The following is a 15,848-nucleotide window of genomic DNA, read 5'->3' as shown; positions in this document are numbered from 1 at the left end:
TTAGGTAGCATAGCCTTCCATTCGTGTTCCCATGCGGTCTTTACCTCAAACCCCTGTCTTTAAAAAAAAATTCAGCCTTAATCATGGTTCAGTGGTACAGCTGGCCATAGGTCACATTAAGGAACGGATTGTGATCATTTCACAATAGCAGACGGGGCATCTGTGAAAAAAACAGCCATTAAATTCAAAGGCCGTAGGTTTACAGGCTATGACGGCATAACCGTCCAAAAAATAGGACCCCGCTTTAGACTCTCTACTCTGCAAAGCATGCTGGATGTAAATGTTCTCTGTGTGGTCTACATGCAATGAAGTTTGCATGGCCGGCATGGAATATCTCTTCTGCTGCTTGTGGTAATTGTCTAATGGTAGAAGGACTATGGTTCGCGGTTTTAAAAAATTAAAGCAGTATATGGCCATGCAAATCGATGCTAATGTAAGGTACTGAAAGTGATCTATACACTTAATTACCACCTCCTCATTATCTTCTCCTGGGTTTTTAACAATCTTTTTTTGACATTTTCATGACTTATTTTCTGAACCGATCGTAAGTCTCTCGCAGAATGTCAACATCTTTTTAACAACAATAGCGCAGTTCTTTCTGGATATCAAATTCATTTTGGCGATTGTGTTGGTACCAGTTCAGAAATTCCTTTTTTTCCTTCAGGCATCATGTATTCTACTCCAAAGTGCTCTAACCCTGGCATAGGCCCCACATAGTCCTGATTTTCAGCTGTGTTAAAAAAATGTGGAAAATACCCCTTGACTCTCTCAAACCCCATAGCCCTGGGTAACTTTGCTGAATTTCATGGAAAGAAAATTTAAAGAATCTATAAATCTGATGTCTAAGTCCACCACCGTTACACACGTTAGTTTCCTGCCTTGCATTATGGGGCTGACAGCCATTTTTTCTTTAATCAATTGTCTAAGGACAAAATAGCAATCGTAATCTGTAGCATTATGAGCGATAAAAGTGTATCCCCTTAAAGCAATTATCTACAAAGGTTTGAACAAATTTGTTGACGCATTCTTCCCCCTTAAATTCCTAGCTGGTTTCTTTTTCTAAATGCAAGGCATAAACATAACTTGGCACATGTACCCCCGTTTCTTGCATGCATTCAAAATCATAAAACACGTAATCCTTCCCCACTTCTGAAGACCAGATATTACGCATATAACACTCGTGACCGTATATGCTGTTTGTCTTTTGATAACACTGGGAATGCTTTTTGCTTTTACACCTGTGATTTTTAACATCGTAGAAGCCACACTTATTGCAAAGACTTCTAGTTTTACATTCAACTTTACTGTCTGCCGCCAGAACGCTGTGCCTTTCTAAACAGACCTCGGACCTGCAAAATAGTTTACAGCGGGGCATCTCTTTTTTTTAATCAGGCTCTTCAAGGCATTCAGCGCTATTACATGTACAGCATGGTTTTTACAGGTGTCTTGATGTTTGTGACTACATGGCGAGACAGTAGTTGCACAAATATGGTGCTCCTATAAAGGCTTCCATATTTAGGATACTGTAATAATGTTTGTCATGTAACTGAACAAAAAGGATTTTGGGGTAATGTACCCCATCCATTGTAAAAAAGCATCAATTCCAGTTTTCATGATCCATTACTTTAATAGTTGCACTTAAATGCTCTTGAAAAGAGCTCATGTCTGTAAAGTTAATCGTTTTTTGGTCTGAAAGCCCAGCTCCTGATGGAGATATCTGGCCCCCTCTAATAGTTGGGCATCTGTAAGTTTTTCATTTGATCAGAAACCCAGTATGCTACTGGCAAAACACAGGTGGTTACCCTGGTTATTTAAATCAATTAAATGCTTTCTTTGAGTTCCAGACCTCATGATCTCTGAGTTACTCTGCAACATTGTAATGACATTATTAAAAAAATCTATAGTGTTTAAATCTTCCCAGGATCTCCGTGGAGAAAAGGGGGTGATCTAGCCCTGGGGATCTAAGCTCTGCTGTACAAAATTTTCAGGTCCCATCTGATTATTATCATCTAGCAAATTTTGAATAGTGGTGTCTATAGCCACCATGGCCTCTGTAAATCCCATTACTCTGTCCAAATTAGCGAAAGAAAATATTCATAAGCATTAAATTCTCTTGGGGCCTTATCCAGTGTCTCACACATTCCAAATACACCTGAGGAGGTGTATTAGTAGTTGTAGAATTTGCACCTTCAGAAGCGGTGGTTGGGGGGAGTCTATCTCCATTTCCCTTTTTTGGTTGGTGGGTCATTTTCTTAAAAGAGCTCTGGCTTTTTAAAGTTTCTTTGCCAAAAGCTTCCTCAATATTTTAGATTTCTCCCACTTTTTTCCCTAACCCCTCTTTAAATTTTTAGGTTTCATGTTTAGTGACACCCGCCCTTCCCCCTTCACCATGCTTTCCACCTTCACAAACAGTGCACATGTTTCTGTTGTCTTTTGGTCTAAAACCACCCTTTTGTGTGGAGAATGTTGGTTTTGAAACACCTCAAGAATTAGCTTTGAAAACTTTTTATCTATGAAATGCTTAAGAGATGTGCAAACACTAAACAGCTCATTACAAACAACAACTGATGCAGCAAGACCTGTGGGTAGGTTATTTGTAGCAACGGTTCTGCAGTGATCAGAATCGGGGGACTGACCCCTTGCCCCTGCTCACGCCAACCCCTGGACGCTGCTGCTACAGGGTTGTTTGTCTTTACCCTTTTTAAAGCTGATTCCTTCTGTGCTGTAAAGGCATTGGGTTATTCAGAACTAGAGGCTTTGACCCCTTTGCATTGCTTACCAATGTCCCTAGAAGCTGCAGCTGCTTCAGAGGTAGATTTCTTGGCTCTGGATGTGCAGGGCTGTTCAAAATCAGAGGGGTCTGATCACCTTGTTCCCACCCCTGGAAACTGCAGATGGTTCAGAGGGAAATTTCTTGGCCCCTTTAAGCGAGGGCTCCTTCAATATTTCTTCTTCTTAACACTTGATAAGTCTGCCAGTACACGTAAACAAAATGTTTTTAACACATAATCCTGTATGTTCCTTTTACTAACAGCAACAAATATATCTCCCAGACATATATTTCAAAAGCTTTTACAGTACAGACCCGTTTACGTGCGGATGGCAGGAGTCAAGCCGTCACGACCGCGTGTTAACGGACCGCAGGGTAAGAGGGCCATGCTGAAATATCTTAAGATATCTATATATACATGTATAATTATCTAGGATTATATACGTATTCACAGCGTCCCAAATACTGCAGGCCTATCTGTTAATGGCTCTTTGCAAGAATATAAATTCAAATGTGTAATCTAATAAAAACATTATTATTACTACACACGGGTGAAAGTAACTCAGGACACTTACCGGGGCTGGGGCGGCTCTGGCCCCTGGAAGGGGTGGGGCCTTGGGCAGAAGGGGTAGGACTAGGGGTCAGCATCCCCCAGCCAGTCCTTCCAGGCTGCCTGTTCTGCGCCGCCCGGGGTTCCTGTGGCAATTTAAAGGGCCTGGGGCTCCGGATGCCGCTGCTGTGGTTGCGGCATCCAGAGCCCCGGGCCCTTTTAAATCGCTGGCGCTGGGGCAGCTGCTCCCTTTTCCCCCCTGCCTGTCAGTGGCCGGGGGGGGACCGGGGGTCAAAAGGGGTAGGGGCAGGTTCCTTTGCCGTGGCAGCGCTTTAACGTTGCTGTGCCCCCACGCCCCATTGGTGGCCCAGCACTGCTGCGGCAAAGGACCATCGTTAAAGTGCTGCCGTGGCAGCGCTTTAACATTTCTGCCCTTTCCCCCACGTCGGTGGTGAAGACGTACAACACGTTCCTGCTCCGCACTGCCTGTCGATTTCTATGTCAGTGAGTTAGTGAACAAATCCGTAGCGCTGCATAGCAAGTTCCTGTACTGTGTGCTAACGAGTCTCGCGTATTAAATAGGTAGCATTGGGAGGCATGGCGCTACCATGCGTAAACGGGTCTGTTCTGTAAACATAACCCATCCTGTGATGCCGAAACACTTTTTGTAGGGATGGTGCTGAAAAACTGTGTTCAAATACGTTTTAAAAAAGCACTATTCCCGCTTACACCACACGGGTACAGTACAACTCCAAAATTCTCAACAACTGCCAGCAAAACTTTTTTCACAGTAAGACCTTTGGGGCAAAGGCAACTTCTTTTTTACTAACAGCAACAAACATTACATAGCTCCACAATACACATGTCAATGCATAACCCCTAGGAAAAAATTGTACACTAATTCCAATAACCGTTTTATCACACATATATTTAATAAAAAAAACTACTCCTACCATCTTTTGTAATCTCAGGAAAAACTATCTGTTCATTTTGACTTCCATCTTGTTCTAGATTTAAAAATAATAAAAGGCTTAAAATCATTTATTTTAAAAATAAACCATAATTGTATGTCATATTAAACATCTTACCAACATTTCTTAAAGCTTCTAGTGCGGAATCCGGTATTTCAAGGAAAAAGGTATTGTTCTATTTAAAAGAAAAAATTTATTAACTTTTGACTAAACAAAGCACATGCATAAAACCATGGTGACACATACAATAGTAATTTTTCTTACCCATGTTGTTGCTCCCCATGACGGTAAAAGTCTTGCGTCAGCAATATTTCTTTGACTGCAATATCCATTTTTCTCTCTCTATTTATAGGTCTAAACCAGTTGAAAAAAAGGGTTTGGGGTCCCCTAAAAAAATAAAATTTAAAAAGGCAATTCTTTGAAAAACCAGGGTGTCTGAGGGCCATTTTTTATAGGAAAAAAGAAATGGGTATATTACTACATAATTCTTCAGACTTTGATTGTAAAAAAGTTCTTATTTTCTTTATATTAAGGCTATTTAAACCATTAATTAAAAAATATAAGTGGTAATGTGGCTAAAAACATTTCTGTAATTAGGAAATTTTAAAATCTACACCCTGTTCTCTTTAATTTCATGGCCATGGCTCTTGTTTAATGGTAACTAAACAGCTTTTTAATACAAACTTGCTGATTCAAAAATAACCCCTATTAAACTTATTACTAAAAAACCTAAAATGTTTTTTCTTCTTATTTTACGTTGTTAAAAAGGGGCCTTTTCAGGTTGCTGTGGCTTTTAAAGCCCACACATTTGTTTCCTTTAATCAAAGTAATATATAAAGCAACTATACAAGCCTATTGTGTTTTACTGTGGGTTTTTTTTAAAATTTTTCATACTATGTTCTAACCGTTTTTTAAAAAGTTACAATTGGTATGGGTTATAACTGAAACCTGGTTTTTAAAGCTTTCTTTACAATTTATAGGCAATGCAGTTTTGGTTTGCTTATCTTTTTATTTTACATTTTTAATAAGTTAGAAAAGATGTTTATTTAAGAATTTATTTAAAAAGCATACTGTTAAGGGCATTTTTAAATTGTTCATGTTCTGTCCAGCTTTTGTCACAGGGTGGGGGGAGGGGGAGAAAGTTTTTTAGATAAGAACAGAGATTTGAGCTTTTTCTTGTGTTTTATATAAATCTAAACTTTAAAAAATGGGGGTTTTAACTGTACCCTAATTTTTAAAACTTTCTTTACAATTTACAGCTAAAGCTGTTTTTGTTTGGTTATCTTTTTGTATTCTTTTATATATTAAGTCCATTTAAACAGTTTAAAAAAACTGTCTAATCAACAAAAATCTAAAATTCCTAAGTAAAGAAAAGCTTAATATAACTTTCACTTGTATTTGTTAAAAAGCGTGTGGGGGGGGGGGACAGTCTTCTTTAATCCACTAATTTAGAAAGGCAGTTTCAAATTGTCCTCACTAAAAACATAGGGAAAAGCTTTTAAAAACTTTTTGTTAGTAAGGGTTTGTGGGTTTAACCCTGGGGTGCTTCTGCATGCTCATTTTTTATTGAATCACACATGCAAGTGTTAAATGGAGGGGTGTTTCTTCAGATAGAACACCACTTTGAAAAACAAGACTATTTTTCTAATCCACTAATTTAGAAAGGCTGCTTCAAATTGTCCTCACTAAAAATAACCCATGTTAGCAAAAGTGTAGGGGAAACACTTTTTTTATTACTATAAATTACTCTGATAAACTGGTTGTGTATGGTTTTAACCCTGGGGTGTTTCTGCATGCTCATATTTTATTAAATCAGCTATAAATAAAGGGATGTTTTTTCAAAAAGGCGTCTCTTTTCAAGTGATTGTAAAAGAGAACTTTATTCCTTTACAAAACTTAATATAACTTTTACTTGCATTTGTTAAATGTTGGAAAAGAAACAAACTTCTTATCTCTATGTTCTGGTAATCTAACAGCCTTCTTTATCACTAATTCACTGACTAACAAAAGCCGCTTTTGCTGCAGCTTCAAATTGTCCTCACTAAAAACATAGGGAAAAACTTTAAAAAAATGTTTACAAAAAGAAAAGGAGTACTTGTGGCACCTTAGAGACTAACCAATTTATTTGAGCATAAGCTTTCGTGAGCTACAGCTCACTTCATCGGATGCATACTGTGGAAAGTATAGAAGATCTTTTTATACACACAAAGCATGAAAAAATGGGTGTTTACCACTACAAAAGGTTTTCTCTCCCCCCACCCCACTCTCCTGCTGGTAATAGCTTATCTAAAGTGATCACTCTCCTTACAATGTGTATGATAATCAAGGTGGGCCATTTCCAGCACAAATCCAGGGTTTAACAAGAATGTCTGAGGAGGGGGTGGGGGTAGGAAAAAACAAGGGGAAATAGGTTACCTTGCATAATGACTTAGCCACTCCCAGTCTCTATTCAAGCCTAAGTTAATTGTAACCAATTTGCAAATGAATTCAAATTCAACAGTCTCTCGCTGGAGTCTGGTTTTGAAGTTTTTTTGTTGTAATATCGCAACTTTCATGTCTGTAATCGCGTGACCAGAGAGACTCCAGCGAGAGACTGTTGAATTGGAATTCATTTGCAAATTGGATACAATTAACTTAGGCTTGAATAGAGACTGGGAGTGGCTAAGTCATTATGCAAGGTAACCTATTTCCCCTTGTTTTTTCCTACCCCCACCCCCTCCTCAGACATTCTTGTTAAACCCTGGATTTGTGCTGGAAATGGTCCACCTTGATTATCATACACATTGTAAGGAGAGTGATCACTTCAGATAAGCTATTACCAGCAGGAAAGTGGGGTGGGGGGAGAGAAAACATTTTGTAGTGGTAAACACCCATTTTTTCATGCTTTGTGTGTATAAAAAGATCTTCTATACTTTCCACAGTATGCATCCGATGAAGTGAGCTGTAGCTCACGAAAGCTTATGCTCAAATAAATTGGTTAGTATCTAAGGTGCCACAAGTACTCCTTTTCTTTTTGCGAATACAGACTAACACAGCTGTTACTCTGAAACCTTAAAAAAATGTTTGTTACTAAGGGCTTATAGTTTTATTAAAGCACCTATGTAAAAGCGCTGTATGGTGGGAAAAATGCTTGGGGGGGGGGTCTGTTTGTTTTTTTAGATAAGAATAAGGCAGTTAAAGGGGGGGTGGTAGCAAGGGGAGAGGAGGGAGATGGCTCTTGTCTAAAAATCTTGGGACAATAGGATTGGTTTAGGAAAATGTTTTTGAGGCAGAACAGCTTCTGATTGGTCTGACCCAGAGGCGGAGGTAACTAGCTTGAGGGGCTGTGAGCCTTGGGAGCTCTCTCTGCAGGGAAGACACAAGGGTAAGGTTATTGCTTTTTTCCCCTCTCTCTCTCTCTCTCCCTCACTCCCTCTCCTCCTCTATACTTACCTCTCTCACTAACAGAAAAAAGGATCTTTCTCTCACTCACTCAACCATGTAATGTACTCACTTAAAAAAAGGATCTTTTTACCATGTGCTTACTGACCAAGCCCCACTTTATAAAAAATGTTAAAATTCCCTTTATTCTGCCATCTGCTTTTAACCTAATAATTTATCTTTATATTTTTCTTTTTTATTTAATATTTCAAAATAACTTTTAAAATGCTCTTTTCTAACCTACCTTTATATTTTCCTCTTGTTCAATATTTTAAAGCTTTTTAAAATGCTCCTCTCTCAACCTACCTTTATAGTTCTTCTTTTAATATTTAATTTATTTTAAAATAACTCCTGTTATTCTTTAAATTCCTTTTAAATTCTAACAAAAAAGAATCTTTTTACCATGTGCTTACTGATCTTTACAACAAGCTTATAAAAAATTTAAAATTCCCTTTTTTCTGTCATCTGCTTTCTTTCAACTTAATTCTTTTTTACTTTTATAATCTCCTCTTTCTCTGAAGTTTTTATTAATTTTAACAAAAAATATCTTTTTACCATGCGCTTACTGATCTTTACAACAAACTCCACTCTTACACTAGCCTGTGTCACTAGACACAGAATGTTCCTCTATTCTTTAAGTTTTTCTGTTTTTTAAATTCTTTTTTACTCTTTTATTATTTTTTAATTCCAACAAAAATCATCTTTTTACCATGGGCTTACTCATCTTTACATCAAACTCCACGTTTACACAAGCCTGTGCACTAAACACAGGCTTAATAAATGTTAAAATTCCCTTTATTCTATCATGTGCTCTCTTTTAACGTAATAACCTATCTTTATATTTTTACTTTTTATTTAATATTTCAAAATAACTCATTTTAAATGCTATATTATTAGCCTACCTTTGTATTTTCCTCTTTTATTTCAAAATAACTTGTTTTTCTCTTGTCTTTTTTAATTATAAAAAAAGGATCTTTTTATCATAACCTTTAAAACTATTGCTGCTGTCTGCTATTTAATAACTTTTATTTCCTTTTTTCCTCTAAACCTAACCAAAATCTTTCTTTTTGTAAATGTTTCATAACCAGCCTCTAGTCTTTCATGCTTTTTCTCTAAACTTTTCAAAAAACAAGCACACATTTCCTCTGTCCAAAAATAATCGTAATTTTTTTCTTTCAAAATGGCCGATCGCTAAACCTAACCAAAAATCTTGCTTTTTTTAAAAAAAACTCCTTTCCTTTAAGCTCTCACAATATCCAGCCAAACATACCAAAGCACAAGCATGCAACATTTCCCTCGGCCAAACAAAAAGATAAAATAAAAAAACCCCTTTCAAAATAGCTGATGGCATGAGACCTATACACGAAAGGAAATGGAGACATAGGATGGGACATAAGCCCTAAATGGGGCATGGGAACCTGTCAAAAATATATGGTGATTAATACTATCAAGGTTATACTACTGCTGTGAAACCAACTGGAAAATGTCTGCTTTGCCTCTGTTGGTCTACACTGAAGATGACAACCTACTATTTCTATCAGTTCCTCTCTTAGTGCTATTTTCCAAATGGGAACTGAGATACAGGAAGTCTGTGTCAGTGAAGGAAATGGCACCCACATTGTCTGAATCCCAGGCTAGTTCCCTAACCACTGGATCATCCCCCTTGCCTAAAACTCATTACTGAATTGGCTGGGAATCAAACCCAGGTCAGCTGCTTGGCAGATAGCTGTACTCATCACAGTACCACAAGCAGCCCAATTCTTCCAGTAGTTCAAGAGGCAGTGGTCTATGCAGTGGATCTAAAAGTTCCAACCCTGCTGATGATACTTTTTTTCTGTTTTTGTCCCAGTGATCTACCCACTAGTGGTACCTCTTTTCTGTTCCTTAGAGCATGAACAGCAAGACCTGAAGAGGAAGAGATTTATGCAAAGGGGCAGCAGGACTAGGAAGGAGAACAGGTCTCAGTGTGTGCTGTGCTCAAACTGACTGAGGCACCTTATGATGCCTGCCATGAGAGACTGGGGGAGGTAGAGATTCTAGCTGTAGAGAGGGAGGGGAAAAGAGGCAGGCTATGTCATGGAGATACGTTACCGATGATAATAATATCTAGTTCTTATATAGTGCAGACCATCATTGGTCAGAATGAGAGTTGGAGGAGTCTCTTCATGCTACCACATCTCAATGGAATTCTGATGTGTTTTGGTCTCATATTTACTCCTGGAACTGTGTTCTGGTTAGTTCAATTAAATACTCCAGTACTTACTTGACAGAACACTAGTAAGTGTAGAATAGGCAAGAATCCTCCAATGACAGAGATGAACTGGATGACGTAATCTTTCTGTCTCTAACTGGCCCTGGGCCTAGTTGTTGATCATCTTTAAGATTCAGCTGCTCCAGACGCTATTTTTAACTACAGTGATATGTGTTTGTAATTAGAACCTCATCAATGCTTTCATACTTGTGGGCAAAACTTTTCAAACTGGAGTCTTTGGAAACTCCTGCCTTTAAGAATCTGAATCAATATGTGCAGTGTATTTTACAATAATTGTATGACTTCAGTTGTGACCTGGCTAACCCACCTACATTCATTCTTTTGAAAATCAGTGGTAGAGAGTTTGGTATATTCTTCCATGAATATGTAATTGTAGGTATATGGTATAATTCAGATTGTAAACCCCTTGGGGAAGGGGTCTTTTCATTTGTCTTAAAGAGCCATGCACACCAATATCACCGTAAAATATAAATTAATACAAATAGGAGATGAATAGGGGAATATGCCCTTGACTGCAAAATCTGAAATGAAGGCACTAAGAAAAAGTAGAGCTGTATTCAATAATAATAAATCATAATAATGCTTAACTAATATAGAGCTGTAGTCCCCAAAGACCTAAGCATTGTATTTTAATTACATAGCAAATCAAGGTTTGCTTAAGAGAATGAATCTGATTTTAAAAATATTTCAGCAGTTAAGATGTATTTATTTTTTAAATCCATTTAAGCATTTGAATGGTCCTTTACAATATGTGCTAACCACTTAGGCTAAACAATCTGTTCCACCTTGCATTTTGCTATGAAGCTGGAACTTCCTTTCCCAGACCTGAAGAAGATCTCTGTGTGGCTCGAAAGCTTGTCTCTCTCACCAACGGAAGAATGTATCACCTCACCCACCTTGTCTATTTAAACATCTGTAAGAAGCAAAGCTAAAAAGGTTATGGGGAGGGTGGGAGGAAGGGACTGCTATGAGAATTAAGCCATCCTTTCTCCACTTTGAAGTTCAACTAAAACAAGTTGGTGGAGAAATCATCTAACATTTAAATAACTGAAGAATTTATCCTTTAGATACTTACAGACTTTACAGGAGAGTTTGACAGGAAAGACAATGTCTTCTGTGCCTTCTACTCACTGAACTTCCATTGAAGGGCTTGCTGGACTGAGTGCAATTAAGTTTAACTGAAGCCACTTTATGTAGCTTCCTTTTCCTCATGCATAAACATCTAGGCCCAGATCCACAAAGGGATGTAGGCGTTGCAGTGCTGCCTTTTAGGTGCCTAGAAAAATTACTGGAACAACAATGTGATCCACAAAGCTTGAGTTAGGTGCCCTGGTTCCCCATAAGTTGAATGGTAAGAGAGGTGCTTAAGAGCAGGATCCACAAAAGCCAGCATGCTAAGCAAGAACCCACCTAAGCTAGTCAATAGCAGATGCCAATGAGAGAAGTGAGTCCTTAACCCTGCTCCTCTCACAGAGTTTGGTGCCTAAGTCTGGAATGCATGGAGACCCTTATCTCTAACAATCCACAGCCAGACACCCCTCTTCTGGAGCCAGGTGGCTTAGGTGCCTAAGTTGTTTCTTGCAAGGTGTAGTTACGTGTTGACTAACTTCATGAAGCAGCAGCAACTGCCTCCCTTATACTTTAGCCCAGTGGCAGAGTACCCACATGGGATGTAGGAGACCCCTGCTTCAAGTCTTCCCTCTGCCTGATGAGAAGAAGGGATCGGAATGGGGGTTTCTTACCTATCAGGTAAGTGACCTAGCCATTGGACTACTAGATATTCTCACGTGGGTCTTTTTACATTGCTCTTTTTAAAGTTGTTCCACTTTAATTACATATTAATTGGGTCTGAGAAAATGAGAAGCATTCTATATGTCAGTAGCTAGGGAATTTACCTGAGAGGTCGAGTAGCCTTGTTCAAATCCCTTCTCATCAAGCAGAGGACAAACTTGAAACAGGAGGTCTCCCACATTTTGAATGAGTACCATAACCACTGGACTAAAGGTTCTAAAGTAAGTCCCTGTCTTCCTTCTCTTCCCCTACCCTGATGTTTTTGTGTGAAGTTACGCAGCCTTTGAGCATGCTTTCCAGATTGGACCCTACACCAAGATTGGGAGAGGAATGTTTACCCTCCCATGCTTTGTGGATTGACCTGGGGTTTAGGTGGGAGATAGCTGTCCAGGTGCCTGGAATGAGGCAGAGTGCACATGCCCAGAGGCAAAAACCTAGGTCTAGGGAACTTCTACTGCAAAAACGTAGGCACCTACTGAGTTTAGGCACCTATAGGGTTAGGCAATAACTAAGTGGAGATTTTGTGGATCACTGTGTCACCTAAAACTGGGATTTTAGGCATCTAAATTCCTTCATAGGATATTAATTTAGACCCTGGAATGTATCTATCTAAGGGCCTGGTGCTGTGAGGTGCTGAGTGTCTACTAAGAGGTGCTGAGTACCCTTAGCTCCCATTGAATTTCTGTACTCTTCCATAGAGTCTTCTCAGAGAAATAATATAGATAAGACCTGAATCCTAATGTGTAAAGTAAGCAAAAAATGGAAAAAAAAAAAAACCCTTACCCTTAAAAAAGACTTCTAAGCCTTTCAGGCTTTTTCATATACTACAAAGAAGCAAAAACAGGTGCAAGCTCAGTTTTTTTCGTTTGCAGTTCACCACAGGCTGATGCTGAACACCAGCAATTCTCATAGATATCATCTTTCAGGTTCAGTCTGTAAAGTAGGGTGGAGGTGTTCAGCTACATTAGGAATTCAGGTCTTGTCTGTCTTGCTTCTCCTGGAAGATTTTCTGGAAGACTAGAGAACTAGTGAGATTATGACATCACAAGTAGCAGTGTACTGAAACCTGAGCAAATGAAAGGGGAAAGAATAAGGGCAAAGCATTATCTTTCCGACGACTTAAAAATACTTTTAGGAAGAGATTGTCCAGGCAGTCACCCAGCAATACTGAAAGCCCAGGTTTCAACCTACCCTTCACCATCCAAGAAAACTGGGACATCCTAGATAAAGAAAATAATTTTGTCAGCTGGGGAAGGTGTTCTAGACTGAGAATAAAAACATAAAATAAAAAATTAGAAACAACCATTAATATATTTTCACATTTAAAACATGCAGCTTTATTCATGAAGAATACCCTTTTAAGTGAATGGAACATTGAATCACACTGTCAATTATTTATGTATTAATATTTACATTGTGATCATTAGGGTTCATAGTTAACAGCTGAAATAAATGGGGGAAATTCACAACTCTCATTGAGCTATTTGTTTTTTCAAGAAACCTGGTACTGATAACTCTGCATTGATTTGTATTCAGAAGATTATCATCATCACAATTGAAAGAAATGAAATCTCTGTAGAAAAGCAGGGATCCCAAAAATCTGCAGGTACAACCTAAATCCTTAGGACACAGAAATTCCCACATGTGGATTTCTAGTGCCCTTGCTTTTACTTTGAGGATACCAGTAAATACTATCATTTATATGTAGATTTTATTTGACATTGATATGGTAGCAATACACATGTGTATATACGTACACAAATATATAAAAGGATACAATATTATCGCTGAAATTTGGTCTCTGTTAAGGTTATTCAAATTGTTTTCTGTCAAGACCCAAAAATGCCAGAGCATTGCCAGCTTTGAGTTTATCCTGTAAAAGAATGTATATTTTTATAGAGAAACTTTCAACTGTTGTGTATGTTAACACCTAAGGTCTGGAAACAGGTTTTTATTAATAATGTTTCAGGACATCTCTTTCTGTGGAATTACCTGCTGGAGGAGGCCTGGGATGCGGGAGCCATGAAATGATCTTACGAGGATTTCCCCCATATCAGTCTATGGGGGTGGGGCAGAGAGTTTTCCCTAACTGTCCCACAAAATGAGATCTGCTTCCACTCTCGGGACCTGGTAGATTCCTACAGAGCTGAACAGATTCCAAGAGATCCACAAGGCTCTGTGTCTTCATATTGGCTCTGGGGTCCCCACCCTTGTTTCCTTGGCTGCACAATTCCACACTGCCATATTGTTCACTCTTCATTTCCTGATTCACTATGGAGTGTATTGTAGAAGCTTGCTGCATAGCTCACAGCTTTCCTAAGCCATTTAGGCCCTAATTCAGCAGTCTATTCCTATTCAACAAAGCACTTAAGCACATACTTAAGTATTATCGAAGTCAAGCATGTGCATGTGCTTTCAGTGCTGTGGGGAACTGGTTCTTAAAGACTAAGAGGCTGATCCCATGCCCTCTGAAGTCAATGGAAAACTCTCATTGACTTCTTAGCACCTTAGATCAGGCCCTAAAAATGGAAGCTTAAAAACTGAAATAAAAAATGTAAAGAATTGTACCTTCAGTCCATTATCAAACTCTTCCATAGAATCAATCAGTTTTCCAGGTTCTAGTTCCCCCAGTGGAAAAGGGTAATCTGTTCCCAAAAGAACTTTGTCCTGCAAACAGAGAAACAAGTTGGGCATTTCATAATGAAATAAAAAAGCTGCATATCCTCTGTGGGGTTCTTAAAAACAGTATACAATGATGAGTATATGCTGCACAGATTTTCTGTAGTATCTATGTTTCAGTCATCTTAAGATTCTAAGTTTTGTTCTCTAAAAAAAACCCCAAACCCTGAAAAGAACACTTCCCAAGGTTTCCTTTATTTTGTACAAACAATTTTGAATGAACTGATTTTTGTATAGAAGGGGGGAGATTGACTGAACCCAAGAACAATGATTTTAAGGGCTAGCTATGCTTGGGTGTATTTTCATCTTGATACATGGAAAGTTCAACATGTAAATCCTTGGCATATGGAAAGAACATATATCCCTTTGCAGGAATGTGTTGAACAATGAAACCCTTCCTAGTTTGGTTAACTGAAGTAATCTGATATTGCCTTGAAATGTATAAAACAAAGTATCCAATGCTCATCTTCTTTGGGTTCTGACCTGGGTTGACTGTGATACACTGATTCATAATGGGGTCATGACCGGTTCTTGGTCATGTGGTCCCATAGTTAAGTTGCCTGTAAAGGGGAAAAGATGGGTTTATTTCCTTTATGGTATGTACAGAACATTTGAAAGGATAGCATAAAAAAAGCTTAGTTTTATTTCTGCTTGATTTTCCCATTAGAAATCCATATCTTGTGTACCTTGAAAGATTCTGTGGTAATTGGAAAACTAATGGAATTAGGACATTGTAAGAGACCAGAGACTAAAAACTGTGCAATTGAGATGGGGAGAGAATTTTAACTAGGCTGTTTAAAACACCTTTTTGATCAGATGGTTTCCCCAGTTTGTTCTATATGTTGTCCACACAAACTCTACCAAGTGAAAACTTACTGCCTTCCTGACTCTCCCGCCGGCATAATTAAACCACCCCTAACAAGCGGTGGTAGCTATGTTGGCAGGAGAGTGTCTCCCGCCGACATAGCGCTGTCCATACTGTACCTGTGCTTTTGTTCATCGGGGGGTGGTTTTTTTCACACCTTGACTGACAATAAATTTACCAACAAAAGTGCTAGTGTAGACATAGCCTTAGAGTGTCACGGTTCAATACAAGGTGTAACAGATATTTTTAGCATAAGCAGTTAACACATATCAGGGGACCATTCAATGTGAAGTGGCTGATTAACACCCCTCCAGTCATAGGAAGAAAAGGAGGTGGGAGGGAAGCAGCTGGGTGTGTGTGTGTGTTGTTAGTGGGTTACAGATTATTGTAATAAGATTGGTTTAGCAGTGACACTCTGAATTAGGTTCCCAGACCTGAAGAAGAGCTCTAGGTAGGCTCAAAAGCTTGTCTCTCTCACCAACAGAAGTTGGACCAATAAAAGATATTACCACACTGACCTTGTCTCTCTG

General features: G+C 38.6%; 1 protein-coding gene across 1 annotated transcript in view; it reads right to left on the bottom strand.

Moving 5' to 3' along the window:
• Nucleotides 1-13,584: 13,584 nt before the first annotated feature.
• ACMSD (aminocarboxymuconate semialdehyde decarboxylase) overlaps nt 13,585-15,848 on the bottom strand; it is a 55,479-nt gene continuing 53,215 nt past the window's right edge. Inside the window, exons 9-10 of the mRNA XM_077830241.1 lie at nt 14,343-14,441; nt 13,585-13,647 (exon numbers count right to left, since the gene is read on the bottom strand). Of these exons, the coding sequence (XP_077686367.1) occupies nt 13,585-13,647; nt 14,343-14,441 (162 nt within the window). The remainder of the gene's footprint in view (nt 13,648-14,342; nt 14,442-15,848) is intronic.

The sequence above is a fragment of the Eretmochelys imbricata genome, chromosome 11, assembly GCF_965152235.1.
Source record: "Eretmochelys imbricata isolate rEreImb1 chromosome 11, rEreImb1.hap1, whole genome shotgun sequence".
Lineage (NCBI taxonomy): Eukaryota > Metazoa > Chordata > Testudines > Cheloniidae > Eretmochelys > Eretmochelys imbricata.
The sequence above is the reverse complement of the archived record's forward strand: the minus strand, read 5'-3'. Positions and strand labels throughout refer to the sequence as shown.